This window comes from Eupeodes corollae, chromosome 1, assembly GCF_945859685.1.
Source record: "Eupeodes corollae chromosome 1, idEupCoro1.1, whole genome shotgun sequence".
Classification (NCBI taxonomy): domain Eukaryota; kingdom Metazoa; phylum Arthropoda; class Insecta; order Diptera; family Syrphidae; genus Eupeodes; species Eupeodes corollae.
This window is the reverse complement of record NC_079147.1, coordinates 190,616,488-190,632,778: the sequence shown is the minus strand read 5'-3', so window position 1 is coordinate 190,632,778 and position 16,291 is coordinate 190,616,488. Positions and strand designations below refer to the sequence as shown.

The following is a 16,291-nucleotide window of genomic DNA, read 5'->3' as shown; positions in this document are numbered from 1 at the left end:
TACAGGCGAAACCATATGACACTCTTTGATCCACATTAAAGTTTATTGGCATTAAAGATGTTCCAGGTTGGAAAGGGTACATACACTCAATAACAACAGACTTGTTTAGTGCAAAAACTAAAATCATTCCTCTTCCGTTCATAAACTCTCCACGTTCGGACTATAATAAACTTTACACTGCATTGCAAATTGGTGGTAACATTTGACCAGTATCTTTATATACAAAGTAAAGAAATCGTTTCCGCAGCTTCATCTGAGTCCCGTTCCAATTCCAATAGATTTTCTGGTGAGTGGAAGTGGCCTGCAAATAGTTAATGAGTACTATATGCGGCCCGGTTTCTGTTGAATGCAAGGATCAGTTGCATCACATAAATTATCCATCGTTATGTGCATTTAAGCAAAACCTTCATTTGATCCAATATTGAGAACCTACAAACAAATCTTAACAAACTCAAATCAAATGGACAGAAGCCTTATGGATTCAGTTGTTCAATATGATAATGATAGCATTGCTTAAAGATATTTTTCACGCTTAGCGGTCTGGCGATTGAAATGCCCATATCGACTGTGTGAAGAATCTGATTCCATGACACTTCTTGTGCACCAAATCATGTCACCTGTATTTGCAGGACATGATATAACTGCCTTCTGTGATGAACCCAGATGAATTTAAAAACTTTGTGCAAGAGGGTTTCTTTACTATGAGAAGAACTGACCGATTTTGGGGGTGCGGTCGGACCAGACGATTGAACAAACTCTAATGCGTGGAATGAAGAGTGTGGGTGGCTTGACAACAGGGCGGGGCGTGGAATCACTGATAGTGTACTTAGCAAATGGGTTCTGGGGCTGACTACTACAATGGAAATTTTCTCATCACTCGAAGAATTCACTGGCGTTCTTTTTTCTACTAATCAGCAACATGAAGATTTTGGAAAGGCACGATTTCCATTGGATACAAATTTGTAAGCATAGTTAATTTGGCCATAATAGTAACGTCGACAATAGTTATTAAAAAAAAACTTTTGGTTTGTTTTTGAGAAAATTCACATTTTCGTTTTTTGATAGTTTTGATCTTAAAAAGAAAATAAAAAAACTCCTAACGCGAATCTGCTCAAAACCTTAATTTTCAAATTTGAACTCAATCCTAAAAACCTAAAAACAAAATTAATAAAAGTTGGCTTCAAATTAAAAATGGAATTGACAGTTTCTTTTATAGAAAATAAAAACCTAAAAAAACATGACTAAAAGTTAGTAAAAATTGATTTTCGACTCAAACATCTTTTCAAAACTTTAAGACATTAGCTCTTAACTAATTTTATCCTTTAAAAAAATATTGCAGTCAACATTCAGTAAAATTTTGAAAAATTGAATTGACAGTTTTTTTAAATTAAAAACCTAAAATAAAACAAAAAAAATTGGTAAAAATTCATTTTCGTTACAAATATCTTTTTAAAAATTAAAATATTGGTTTCAAACTAATTTTATCTTTTAAGAAATATTTTTTTCAGCATTCAGAAAAATTTTGAGAAAAATCGAATTGACAGTTTTTTTTATAAAAAAAAAAACGAAAATCTAAACAAAATCAATAAAAGTTGGTTAAAATTGATTTTCAACTGTACTATCTTTTCAAAAGTTTGATAAATTGGCTCTTAAATAATTTAAAACATTGTTTTGCAATATTCGATAAAATTTTGAAAAAAATCGAATTGACAATTTTCTTACAAAAAATAAAGCCTAAAAAAACAACAATTTTAAAACTTGGTAAAAATTTACTTCTGACTCAAATAACTTTTGAAAAATTAAAAATATTGACTTCAAATACTTGAATACCAAATCAGGAACTCCGAAATATTGAAAATTAGACTTTCAGAACACAACTGAGTGACCTTAACTCAAACATTTTTTTAAATAAATTAAGTCAAGAAGTCCACATTCACAAAAACATGACAGATAATAGACAAATTCCCGAAATAATATATAAAAAAACTTCAAGCTATAATAGTAAACTAAATATTTTTAATCCTTTAATATTAAAATCGAAACCAAAACAAAAATAACATAACAATAAAATAAAATTAAGAAAATATTGAAAAGATTTAAATTTACGTTTGACTATTTTAGAATTCTAAGAATTTTCTCAAATGGATTGAAAGAACAGAAGAACAAAATATAAACACTATTCAATATTCAATAATTCATAAATCAAATACAAAATTATCTATTCTCAAATTTCTGACAGCAAAAGTAACAAAGAAGTTCAAAGAATACAGAAATCTCTCAGATCTTAAGTTAAGTATACGCCATTGGAAGATCTGTCAGTATTGACGGATTTTTCGAAAAAAGTTAGCCAAATTCCTATCAATAACGAGAAAACCAAAATTTGATCTGGCAGGCAATCATCTAAAAACAAACATTGAATAGGATTGGATGCATGAACTAAATTAACAAATTGTAAAAAGAGATCGAGAGAATTTGAGGTTTCTGGGATGCATGATTGTAAGGAGTATAAGCTTCCTATAAGGACACTGTGTGGAAAAACTTTGGGGACGCCATTAACATGGTCCTCAATGAATGTAAGGTCAAACTTCAAGGCAGAAGCTGGGGTAAATAATAGTAGATCGACTGTTTCTCAGTGATACAGAAGGCAAACCGTATACGACACCAAACAAATAAAGAAAAACCCACCATAGAATCTGCACAGAACGACAGCAATACCAAAACATCAGAGAGATCATTGAAGCCATATGACAGCATTCTATGCATTGATTTTCGAATCTTCAAAAATTTCAGATAAATTTTAAGAAAAATCGTTTTGACAACTTTTTTACAAAAAATAAATACCTAAAAACGCAATACTAAAATTTGGTAAACATTTTCCTTCGGCCCATATCTTTTTAAAATATGGCCTTTAAACTTATTTTATCTCACAGAAAATATTGTTTTCGACATTCAGTAATTTTTTTATAAAAATCCAACAATCCGTTTTTTCCTAAAAAAAATTAAATCTACAAAAAATAGTAAGCAAATTTGATAAAAATTAATGTTCGGTTCTCGATATCTCGTGAACAATAGAAGATATTGACTTTAAATTGATTTCTCTCACTCAATTTATATAAGAAAAAAAAACTTTTAAGAAAGCTACTAAAATTGGTAACAATTGGTTTTCGACTAAAAATCTTGTTAACAAAAAAAAATTGTAATCAAACTTTTTCATTATATTGTTGGTAATCTTTAAAATTTTAACAATAACTCAACTGTCAACCTTTTTGACGAAACACGAAAACCTACAAACTTTTAAGCAAGACCAATCGACAGACGTGTGGGTCGCATCCCAGCCTCTTTTTTATTAATTTACGTAGGAATTCTTTATTTAGGGTCAAATAAAGACTCATAACTTATGAGAATTTTTAGAACTTAAGTAATATACTAAAATTATGTAAACTGTGTCTAGAAGATAAATATTTTTTCTTTGAAAAATCATCATACAATTTGTTGGTAGTTGTTTTAAGCAATTTTGAAACAGCATATTTTTAAAACCTGATGTATTAGAAAAACTTAAAAGCGAGATTCCAAGAAAGGGCATTTTAATCATTAAAAAAAAATCGTTTTCTTTATTTAATATCTTTTTTATAAAAATACTAATTATTTCTATATTTTTATAATTTTCAAAATATTTCTAAAAATGGTCCGAAAAATAGAGGGAGACAAGTAACCCCGTTTTACAGTATAAACTCACAAAATTCTGAAGTTAAGACACTTACAAATTCATCATATTGAAATAATGGAAATTTGACTTTTAAAATATTTAACTTAAAATTAATTCAATTTATTGGATGTTTACAGCTCTTAAATTCTATGTCGTTTTATTGAAGAATAAAACAACACACTATTCTTCCATCAATCATCTCAGAAAAAAAAATACGTTATTTTAAAATCGTTGATGATTGTCAATTGTGATTGATTGAACTAAGGTAAACAACCTTCAAATGGTTTGTATTTATTGTTTACATGTTTTTATAGCATATTTTTAATCCAATGCCATTAGGAAAAAAGAGTTAAAAAACAAAAAAGCGTTTATCTCAAAAACTCACATAAAAACAAAAAAACATTTTAATAAGTTATAATTATATTAGTTCTGCATTATGCAAACCTACCTCCTTTCCCCAATACTTCAATTCTAATTTGTACATCATTATTTTCCATTTCAATTAAGTTGTATATTATCAATTTCAACACTGGTGGGTATAATATAAACACACTTAATAGAGACAATGTAATTTTAATTGAACACTCAAGAAATTTATTAACTTTAACGTCTCTCTATTTATCTTTAGCTGAATAAACTTAAGTTGATTTATTCACTTAACCGCACAATTAGTTTATTATTTAAAAAACAGAATAGAAACAAAATTAACACTAATTACAAAGCACAAACTATTTTAAACAATATTATAATACAATAAAAAAACACGCTTTAAGTCTTTGCTGCGCTGTATCAAACCGGGTAACCGTAGCGTTCAAAGCCCCACAAATAATTGAGTTATTGTTATTAAAAAACCAAACGATTGTGTTGTCTTACAGAAAAGAAATGATTCTTAGCAATTCATCACCTAACCCCCATATGATTGTTTGTATAGAATTAATATACGCGAAATTACACTCTCCAGGTAATTTAATCAAATCATAGGCCCCAATTAAACGAAGATAAATTGTTTACGATCGAGAGATGAGTAAGTATACATGTTTAGGAACATGTATCTCTGTGATGCAAATGTATAAATGGGTTGACAGACAGCAACAGCAACATTATCATTATCATCAACAGCAAAATAAAGTGTAGTGTGGTTCCGAATGCAAAAATCTTACCTTTTGGTGGTGTAGGGTGAGTTTAAATTGTTAGTTTGATTTTGACAATTATAAATGAATTTTATTTATACTTTTCGAATACGTTAAATGCTAACATTAATTTTGAATCTAGGTCAATACCAAGGACTCGATACTCTACTCAACCTGCCGATTTTAAAGCTGCTTTTGACAAAGTCAACAGATAGGCTTTAATTTATAAAATGTCCTGCGTAGCTGTGTCTCGCAAGTTTTTATTAAAGTACGAAAATCTAATTTTCGCATCAAATGCAAGGGTATGGGATGGTTATGATTTCTGGAACAGTTTCGAAACAACAGCCGGTATGCCGCAAGGTTGTATTTTGAGCCCTTTACTGTTTTCTCTCTTCATTAATGATATTTGTGATCATCTTTCTGGTGGAGTCTCTTTTGGTAACAGCATTGTCAAAGTTTTATTATATGCCGACGATTTGGTTATGTTTGCCGACAATCCAGTATCGCTACAGATGCAAATTAACCGGCTCAATAACACCGTTATCGAAATAGTCCAGGAATTTAAATACTTGGGTGTTTTTCTTACCCACAATTTAGATTTCGCTAAAAATGCTAAAATAAAAAATAAAGAAGCCAAGTTGGCACTAAATTTAATGTGGCCTAAGTTCTTCTCCAACTCCAACATTAATCTAGTACATATCTAAATATAAAGTCTTTAATGCAACAATAAATTCAAGTTTTCGGTTTTTTGAACCTAGATGCTTTCGAGAGCTTGCAAAAGCACTTTTTTAAGCGCTTGTTTCGTTTGCCTATCTCAACTCCAAATTACGCCATTTACGTAGAGTCAGGCATCACCCTTATTTATATAAAAAATGTAAAGTCTAATTCGGATTTTATTGTTCAGGTGATGAAAAGAAGCGAACTGTGCCTTCACAAAATAATTTTGAAAAAATTTGCTGCAGTCGAATGCATCTCCGTTTAAAGACTGGAACCAACTCGCAATAGCAACAGAATCTTCCCTCAACCTTTCGGAAACCAATGCTGACGACTGGCAAGAAAATTTCGAAGGTGTTATTGCTAAGTTTGACCAAAAGTTGTATATAGAAAATCTTTTTAGTGCAACTTCCTCAGAAACGTTTATAGAAACTTAAATCATCAATTGAATTCAGACATGAACTACTTCAGAAATCATTGCTCAGTTGCTCAGATAAGTATTATTTTTAAAGCCAGAGTAGAAATCTTAAACCTAAACTTTATACCACACCAAAGTGATTTGCCTCAGCTATGTGACCTTTGCAACTGAAGAGAAATCGAAGATATCTACCACTTTTTAGCTATTTGTCCAAGTTTACAAATATTTCGTAGATTACACTTTCGGAAAAGTATTTTAGCAATGCAAGAATTTTACGAAATCCTAAATGGAGCACTAGGTTGGCTAAACGTATTCAAATTTTGTCGACAAGCTCTTAACTAACGGAATAGTTTCACTTATTAATTTAATTTTTAGCCTATCTCATTAGATTTTGCAAATCATACAAAATTGTCTTTTTTGGGTTTCAAATCACGTAAAAATTGTCAAAACTTTACTTTGAGTAAAGCCTACTATTCAAAAAATTGTATTATTTTTATAAATTGTATTTTTGTGTTTCAAATTACGTACAAATTGTTCGAATTATTTTAATATTTTTATTTTAATAATTTTACATTTTCTTTTTAATTTATATATTTTTGTATTACTTAAGAAATGTCAATTCAGGCAGACGGCAGTCAATGCCATGTCCTTATTCTTAGGAAATTATATTGTAAAATCTTCTTTTAAAATAAAGAATTTATCTATCTATCTATCTCTACAGAAGATGATGACTCGCTTGAGGTACACTAGATTTAATATGACAAAATCAACATAACGAAATGCTCGTTAAGTTCAATTCCACTAAATTTATTAAGAATTTTATGACTATGATTCTTTGATTTATAATTTGTCAAATGCCTTGTTAAAGTCTTTTAAAATGCAATCGACTTGCTTCAAATGCATCCCAACAAAAAGCAAATACTTGTAATGAATTATTGATAGTTGATTTTTTTTTCACAAACCCACGCTGATTTTAACATCTAACAGAACAACAATTAAAAGAAATTGTGTCGCAGACAAGGGATTCAAACAATTTAGAACGATAATTCGTAACTAAATTTGTAGAACCTTTTTTATGGACTGACATGGCGTTAGCGGTATAAATATTTCCAAAGATCAGAGAACTTATAACGTTGAAAAAAAAACAGTGGATAGGAAACATAAGACACTTTTTTTCAAAATTGATTATCGTTGTCCATTGGGACCAGGACCGAAACAGATATACATAGATACATTGTTTGATGTAAGGTGACTTTATTTTTTTTTGTGTTAGAAAAAATAAGATAAAAGGTGCTTAAAGAAGAAAAACCTTCTGAGACAGACTTAAAATAATTTGTAAAAAAGTTTGGAATCTAATTCTGGAAGATAGTTTGAAGAATTTTCCGTCTATTTAACGTTTACTATTATCGTTTCTCTAGAAGACATTTTAATGTTCATTTCTATATCACTCTCAGTATACGAAATGAATTGAGAATCGTACAGTGGGTTAGTATCTAAAAAAGAATCAAATAAGATTTCAAAAAATCGTTAAATCATTTTATTTGAACACAAATTTGAAAATAATACATCCGAGTTTATTTTGAGTAATGAGAATTAAATAGCCGAAAACATTTTTCCTCTACATATGGCAGACGATGTCAATTCCAGGTTTTGAATTTTTGAAAGTGCAAAAAAGTTTTGACTCCTTAAAAGTGTAAAGACTTCTACTTGAGCGTTGAACTTGTCGAGTTGTAGAAGTTGAATAAGGCCAATATTCTCGATAACTTTCTCCAGATGAGTCATGAAACCAAAGGACGTTCATATCCTCTACCCTTCCACAAACATTATACCCACTCCCACATAAGCACGGCATACAAGCCCGCCCTGATCTCATTTTCATCCCATCTCTCACGCTATAAAGCTTCTTTCTCCGGTATTTCTTCTAACCCTAGGCAATATAGCTTACCTGTTTACTGATCCCGTGGCATGATGGTTAATGCGTTGGACTGTCATGCCGGAGGTCTTGGGTTGAATCCCTGCCTGATTTTCTTAACATCAACTGAGTCACCCTATCTCTTCCTTCCAACTGCATCTTATTACTATTGGGCTGGATGTAAGGTGCTAAACGACCCGTGCCGATGATAAGCCTGGCTGGGGGCCCAATTAAAAAAAAATAGCTCAGTATAATTTGAATCTCTGTACTGACGGAACTAACTTTCTTCGCAATTCCTGGGAGCAATATAAACCAAAATAAAAAAAAAAGAAGTAAAGAGATGAGGTCTTTTGCCGTTTCTGTTGCGGCCAACATAGAAAAGGGAGCAGTGGTTATCCATAAACCCTCTTCTGTTGTTGGAAGCAAAAAGAACAGAAAGGTAGCGATACCTAATCCTAATAGTGGCAAAGTTGTGATCAATCGTCCTACCATTACTGCTGAGAGTACACCACTATTACAAAAGTCCAGAAATGAAAGGAGAGACTCTCAAAAAGCCTATTAACACAAAGGCGGTAAGCTACAAGAATTCTGAAGGCATCTTGGGTATAAATGGAGGGATACCGCAGAAAACCTCTGGCGTTGAATGCGCAAAAAGTATCTCTAGATGGGGCCACACCAACACCAAAAGCGGCGTCGTGTGTAAAATACTAGCACTCCTCTCAATACCACTAACAATCCAAGTTTTAGTGACGTCACAAAGGACAAAGTAATCATAATTATTTTCTTACTTAGGTCTTTCGTTTTTGAGGTAGAACAGTAAGCGTACAGTCCTCTGTGAAGATACAGCTTCTACAAACGTCATTGAGAATAAGCCTCGCCGCTTGGTTTGCTTTCCTATTAAGCAGTGTGCGGTTATGACACCGATTATTGAGCTTAAATGTAATCTCCTTAGAGATATCAAGCTTGATCTTAAGAGGCCTGACAGGTGGTGATGTCATTTTACTTGATGTTAGTTTTTTTTTATAGCATCTTGATTCAGCAAACACTTACAAGTAACGATTGATATGAAAGGGTAGAATGGGCAACATTGTAAGTGTCTGCTTTACAATTTCCTGGAATGTCTCTATCAGCAAAGATGAATGTTAAACTGCTATGTCAACTTCATTAGAAATAAAAGACGTTTCTGAGATATTATAGAGTTTTTGGGGACAGAGTCCAAAGATTGCAGCCTATCTATCCGGGAAAGTCCAGATATCAGATGTTGATATCACGTTTTCTTTGAGTCATCAGGTCAAGACTGCTTTTGTCGCTATAAGTTCATTAGTTTTTGGTTCATCTGAATAAAAGCGGATTGACTCGTTTTATCATAATAAATAAGTAGGGTGTCCAGAAGAGATCCGCTTATGCGTAAGCAAGCTGAACGCTGAATTCTGCTAAGCTTATTGCAGTTTTTACCGTACAGTAGAACTGGTCTGATAACTGCTGAGTATAACCAATGCGTAGTTCGGGGTTTCATGACCCATTTGGTACTAATGGCTTTTTTGCAAAATACATGAAATCTTGTTATAATTTAATGTTTGAGGATTATTTAATGCAAATGTTGACCTTGACTGCGCCTCAAGTGGTCCATCTGCTTAGTCCATACATACTCTTTCCAACATTTCGTCCATTATCTCACGAATAAATCCTTTAATGTTGTCTTCCAATGCGTCAATTGAAGCTAGCTTGTCTCTATAGACATGAGCTTTAACACAGCCCCACAAACAAAGGCGTTAATTCGCAAAATTTAGACGGCCAATTGACCAGTCCCGAACGTGAAATAAAATGTTCACCGAACTCGCCTCTCAATCCATTGATGCGCGTGCTGTGTGACACCTTCTTGTTGAAACGACATGTCATGCAAGTCAAGCTCTTGCATTTTGGGCAAAAAAAAAATTGGATATCATCTCACGGTACCGCTCACCATTCACAGTTACGTTACGATTCGAATCATCTTTGAAGAAGTACGGTCCAATGATACCACCAGACCATAAACCGCGCCAAAATGCGACTTATTGTGGATGCATTGATAGCTCTTGCAATTCTTCTATCTGAAATTCATTCCTAAATCGACAATTCTGCTTATTTACGTACCTATTGAGCCAAAAATGAGCTTCGACGTTGAACACATTTTTTCGGTTAAAAAGTGGATCTTCGGCCAACTTTCCAAGAGCGCATTCACCAAAAATTGTACATTGCAGTAAATCATTTGGCTTCAATTCTTGCACTAGCTGTATTTTGAAAGACATCACGCCTTAATCGTTCCGCAAAATTTTCCACATTCTTAAGTAACAGAGGCCCAATTGCTGCGAACGACGACGAAACTTGTTGGTGGTAAAATGTCCAACAATTGAAATTTGGTGCGAAATGTAGCCACAATAGCCGGAATAGTTGCTTCAGTGGATCGATTAAACTGACCATAAAATGGAAGAAGCGCGCGATAAAATTTCTTAACAGAGCACGCATTTTGATAATCAAATTCAATAATTTTCAAGCGTTGTTCGTTTGTAACACGATTAATGGTTAAAATAAAGACCAAACTGAAGATGTTTGACAGTGAAACAAAGCACGAAACGTGCGTCAGCTGTTTAAACCAGTGTTGCCAAAAATATAATAGCTAAAAAATCACCTTATATATAATGTTTCCAAATTAGTTTCCTTTTTCTAAAATGAGACCTTAATATTAAGCTTCATCTGAAAACTTTGATTGAATACCTTTTATAAAAGGAAAATTAATATTAAAAAATTGTATATTTCCGTGAAAATCAAACTAACCTTTACCTTTAGTTTTTATCATAGAATTTTATTTTGCTATTTTATTTAGAAGTTTTGTGACAACAGAGTCAAAGCAAGCCTCTGTACATTTCCACTGTAGAATTGCGTAATTTGAATATATCAAATATTTTAAATCAAAAAGTCAAATTAAAAATATTACCAAATTGGTTAAATATCTGGAATATCTGGACAGAAAATAGTTTAAGCTTCAAATTCGTATTTCACATTTTAAGTTCTGTAGATACAAATTCTGCTAAATAAATTGATGATTTTCAGAATATTCAGAATGTAGGCCACATAATTAGCCTTTTTTTAAATAATGTTTACCAATTATATTAATTTCATCAGCGTGTGTAGCATAAAATTGATTTGAAGACAATATCAGAGCAGACTTTTCTGTTATTTTATTCTTTATGGTGTCATTATCAGTACAATAACATTTGACTAAAAAGATGATAGCAATATTTGTTCATGACAAATTTGAGTAAAATGGATTTTTATTTTGAATTGCCCTAATAAAAAAATTAAGTAAATATTTTTGAAAATTTATACTTAATCGCTTATATTTAATACTAAGAAAATGTCATAAAAAACGACTTTTTAAAATATTGTATCCGAAAAACGGATAGATATTACTTTCGGAACAATCATGAAGGATATCTCATTTTTTAAAATTTTAAGAGCAGACTGAAAGATGTTCTCAAAATTTTGTTGTACAAATATAAAAAAAACTATTAAAACTTAATTCCTTCAACTACAAAAGCGAGTTCATGCGATCTAGTCCGACCTAAAAAAGGTATCAAATTAAATCACGAAGTCTCTAATTAAATCGTTATGATCATTCATTTTTATAAATAAAACCTCTGTCAATCATTTAAAGTAATAAACTATATTCATTGATAAAACAAATGTCAATACGAGTAAAGGTGGTATTCATTTACATATGTAGATCAAAACAAACCCACAGATTGAGATGTATCTGCGGGTACAAATGTGGAAAAAAAAGTATCTAACTTCAAACAAATATATGTAGATATCCCGCCTTTATTATTGTTGTATTGTCAAAGCATATTATTATGAGATATAATATCGCGACTACGAAAGATAAACATTCGTCATTGTTGGAATTTTTTGTAGCTTCTATTTGAATTTGACGACAACACACGGTCACGATGATGTTGCCAGAACGGAACGAGTGCAGTGTTTATCAATGGATTGAGATACATCTACGGGATGAGTTGAATTGGGTAAATCTACTGTGGTGAGGAGTGGTTTTATTATCCGACGACACCACTGACTGCAATGACTTTCAAAGCACAATCAGAACCCTTCTGTTTAAAAATAAACTAGTTCTTACCTTATGTATCTTTTAGATATACATTCCTATGGATAAATTATTATTCGACAGGTGGGTAGTACAAGTAATATAATATTATAGTAGTAACTGATTTATGTATAGTATCAGTTTTCATTAGAATTCCAACATTTGATAGATGAAGCAGAAAAATATTTGAACTTTCCGAAAACAGCTGACTTACAAAAATATTGTATTTCATAAGCAACGTGTGCAAATTGGAATTGTTCTTATTGTTATTTGAAATGAGTGCAAAAAAAAGTCAGTGATGATGAGTAGCTTATAAAATAAATTCATATCTTATAAAAAAAGTAATGAATGAGTGACCTGTTAATAAGTTTATTGTTTTCACAATTGTTTAAGGCTTATACATTTTTTTAAAACCTGTTTGTGATGACTGTAAAGATAAGATTTAAATTTTAATAGGCAGGTTTTCTGAATATTTCAATTCTTTTTTTGTCCTTTGATTGGGTGATCGCCCTTTCAAACCGTTTTACTCAAGGAGTATTGTACGGGTTCCAATATGATATATACAAAATAAACGCTGATAAGTAAACGGGCTAAGTTTTGTCTCAGAAACACTTTCTTTTTATTTATGTTCTTTTGTCGGAAACATCTAATCCACTAATTTGTTTCGCTGACCACAAGGTACCCTGAGCTTTTCATACCCCTCTTTAAATTCACATTTTTGACCTTGGAATGTATGTCTTTCATTATACAATCAAAAACCATGTTTTAGGTTGTCCATCACAAAACATATATTTGTAAAAAGTTCATGAAGTTTTTTTAATCCTTCTAATCTGGCTACAAATTATAAATCCCATGTTTGTCAAAAACTCGAGTAGAATATGTTACTTCAGTCTCTTAATTTTTTTAAACCTACCTTGAAATCTCCAGACCTCCCTTGATATTTCCAGACCTCCCTTAATTTTTCTAGACTTCCCTTGAAATTTCCAGACCTCCCTTGATATTTCCAGACTTCCCTTAATATTTCTAGACCTATATTGATTTTTCTAGGCCTCCCTTGATATTTCCAGACCGTCCATGAAATCTCGAGACCTCCCATGATATCTCCAGACCTCCCTTGATATTTCTAGACCTAACTTAATTTTTCTAGGTCTACCTTGATATTTCCAGACCTCTCTTGAAATCTCCAGACCTTCCTTGATATTTCATGATTTCCCTTGAAATTTCCAGACCTCCCTTGATATTTCCAGACCTCCCTTAATTTTTCTAGACTTCCCTTGAAATTTCCAGACCTCCCTTGATATTTCCAGACTTCCCTTGATATTTCTAGACCTCCCTTGATATTTCCAGACCTTCTTTGATATTTGCAGACCTCTCTTGATTTTTCTAGATCTCCCTTGATATTTCCAAACCTCCCTTGATTTTTCTAGAACTCGCTTGATATTTCCAGATCCCCCTTGATTTTTCTAGAACTCGCTTGATATTTCCAGACCTCCCTGGATTTTTCTAGACCTCCCTTGATATCTCCAGACCTCCCTTGATATTGCCAACCCTCCCTTGAAATCTTTAGACCTCCTTTGATATCTTCAGACCTCCCTCGATTTTTCTAGACCTCCCTTAATATTTCCAGATCTAACTTGATATTTCCACACCTCCATTGAAATCTCCAGACCTTCCTTGATATCTCCAGACCTCCCTTGATAGTTTCAACCCTTCCTCAAAATCTGCAGATCTCCCTTGGTTTTTCTAGATCTCCCTTGATATTTCCAGACCTCCCTTGATATTTCCAAATCTAACTTGAAATCTCCAGACCTCCCTTCCAATTATGTCAATATAACCAATTTTATCTCTTCTCTTCTGCTCGTAGAGCTGTTGAGCAGCTCTGGTCTTTCTATGCAGAGCAGTTTTCTATGACTGTTGTTTAACTCCTTGCTCTTGCCAGCATTCGTCGTCAAACCAGGGGTTTCGCCGTAGTGGCCGTGTGAAACTTAGCACTTCAGAGGCTGCATCTCTGATGGCTGCAAGACAATGTTGCCACTGATTTTCAATAGTAGCATAGAATTTTTTAAGAGGTTATTAGAGACTCGATCAGAAAAGTACATGGCAGTCTCTTGAGATTGTAGCCGTCTAACGTCGTAACTTTTCACAGTTCTTCCTTGTTTTGGCTTGGATCGGGATTTCAGTAGCCTTACGTTGGCTACAACGTGGTTGTGGTCTGAGTCAATGTTGGCCCCTTGAAATGATCGGACATCCTGTATACTGGAGAAGTGTCGTGGCTCGTTCGAATTGTGGTCAATCTGGTTGACAGTTCATTGATCCGGAGTTTTTCATGCTCCCTTATGGGTATTAAGATGTGTGTGGCGTTAATATCTGCCTTGCAGCCGATTAGGTCTTCCGCTAATTGTTCGGCTGCACGTGGTCTGTTAAGGGACCTAACATTCTACGTTTAGATCCGAAGTTCGTTGTCCTAATTTCGTTTGATTGGGTTGTCAACAGTAAATCCGTCCGTATCTGAGGCTTGTTGGTGTTTCGCAACTAAGGTATTTTTACATGGTCAGAAAGTCACCCCGAGACGGCACAACCCCCAACCTGCAGGGCCAGAGCCTTAGTACAACTCCAAGGACGGGGAGCTCCTTATAGGCCTGAGCTCCAAATAAGTCGTAGAAGCCCTATAAGGTGTTCACTAAGTAGTTCAACCTTACTGGAACTGTAGACGCTACCGTTGATTATATCTCGAGAATTCGTCCGCTGCCGCCTGGATAAGGAGAGGTGCCTTTGTGGAAACACCTCTCCCCCCTCTCTCGTTTGCTGCCCCCAACAACTTTCCACTGGGGTTAGAACCCAATCTCCAGTTGAGGTACTAGGCACCCGATGTTCACCGCGGGGAGGTGAGAGTAGGAGTTGATAGACAGAGGTAGGTTTTGAGAAAAACCTATGGACGCTTGTGTCCTCTTGAATGCACATGTCTACCATTTGAATTTTAGACTATCATATTTTAAAATTTGATGTATATTGTGTGTTTTATGTCATCGAACTTTTATATATGAATTCAAACTTTATGTGCTTTTATATAATTTAGTTTAATTTTGTACTTCCTTCCTATTTTAGAAAGGCAACGTTCATTTCGTATTAAAAATAAAATTACTAAGTCATGATTTCTTCCATGTGATTTAAAAATATAGATTTAAGAAATTCATTACACGTTTGGTAAGACCACTTGCAATCTTTCATTCCCCATCCCCATATTAAATGCTTCTTACAAATGGGTCCTTATTTATGAGGGTGACCATCTTCCGAGAATTTTAAGACTGTTTTTTGTTCTAAATTTAATTTTCGACAGAAACAAAGAAAATGTTTAAACTTTCTACCGTATTTGGAAATTTAAAAAAATACAGAACGCATAATCGGATTGTTTTAGAAGTTTTGCTTAAGTATGATGAATGAAAAAATGTAAATATTTAAAAATGTGTGTTAAATTTTTCCTGTTTACTTGCAACTTATAGTCAAGTCACCATGGCTTCCGTTTCCGGTTCCTGCATAAAGTAGGTACTCAACTGTGAAGTTTTTCCTCTTCTCCATCCCAGATCGTATATATTCCATTTTTAATTAAATTTCTCAATTGCCAATATCAGGCGATAGGAAAGCATGATATTAGATTCAAGAATGTGAACAAATATACGATGAATGACTGTTGTAAGTGAAAATACAGACAAAGAAAGAAAAAAACAAACACGAACAGAAAAAACACACTTTAATTTTAATTCCGCACATATTACTGTTGCATTGCAGGATATGCGAAGTCATACAATCTTTCTCAGGAAACAACGAGTGATGACGACGACGACGAGGAGGACGGGTACAACGGCTGCTAGTAACTATAGCATACTTTAGGATGATGCTGACTACGAAGACTAGGATGGGATGCACCAGCAGTAGCACAAGTACCCATCAGGATTAAGAATATTCCATCGCCTCTCGACAACGACGATGTCTCTATATGTCTACAGCATAGACACATATACATATATATTTATCTCTTTCTTTTAATTTGTCCCATCAATGGTTGTCACAAATCAATGCTAGGCTTGGAACGTCCTCGATCCTCCCAGTCCCAGTTAGTGTGTGGGCAATGGGCAATGTTCTAGTTCTCTACAAAGTCTACCTCCTTCGTCGTTCAATATCAGGATCACGAAGCTAGAAGCAGCTATAGGACCACAAAAATTTAACGTGCTTGGCACAAGCAAATTGAATGTCATTCGTTGGGGATGTCATCCTT

The 16,291-nt window shown here is 33.4% G+C and overlaps 1 protein-coding gene across 3 annotated transcripts in view; it reads right to left on the bottom strand.

The window, feature by feature from the left end:
- LOC129939081 (proton-coupled zinc antiporter SLC30A2) overlaps nucleotides 1–16,291 on the bottom strand; it is a 222,710-nt gene that overhangs the window by 110,123 nt on the left and 96,296 nt on the right. Inside the window, exon 1 of one of the 3 annotated variants that reach the window (XM_056046951.1) lies at nucleotides 4,155–4,534. The exons of the other annotated variants lie outside the window; for them this stretch is intronic. Coding sequence (XP_055902926.1) covers nucleotides 4,155–4,203 — 49 coding nt within the window. The 5' untranslated portion in view covers nucleotides 4,204–4,534. Of the gene's footprint in view, nucleotides 1–4,154; nucleotides 4,535–16,291 lie in introns of those variants that run through there. 3 annotated transcript variants of the gene reach the window in all.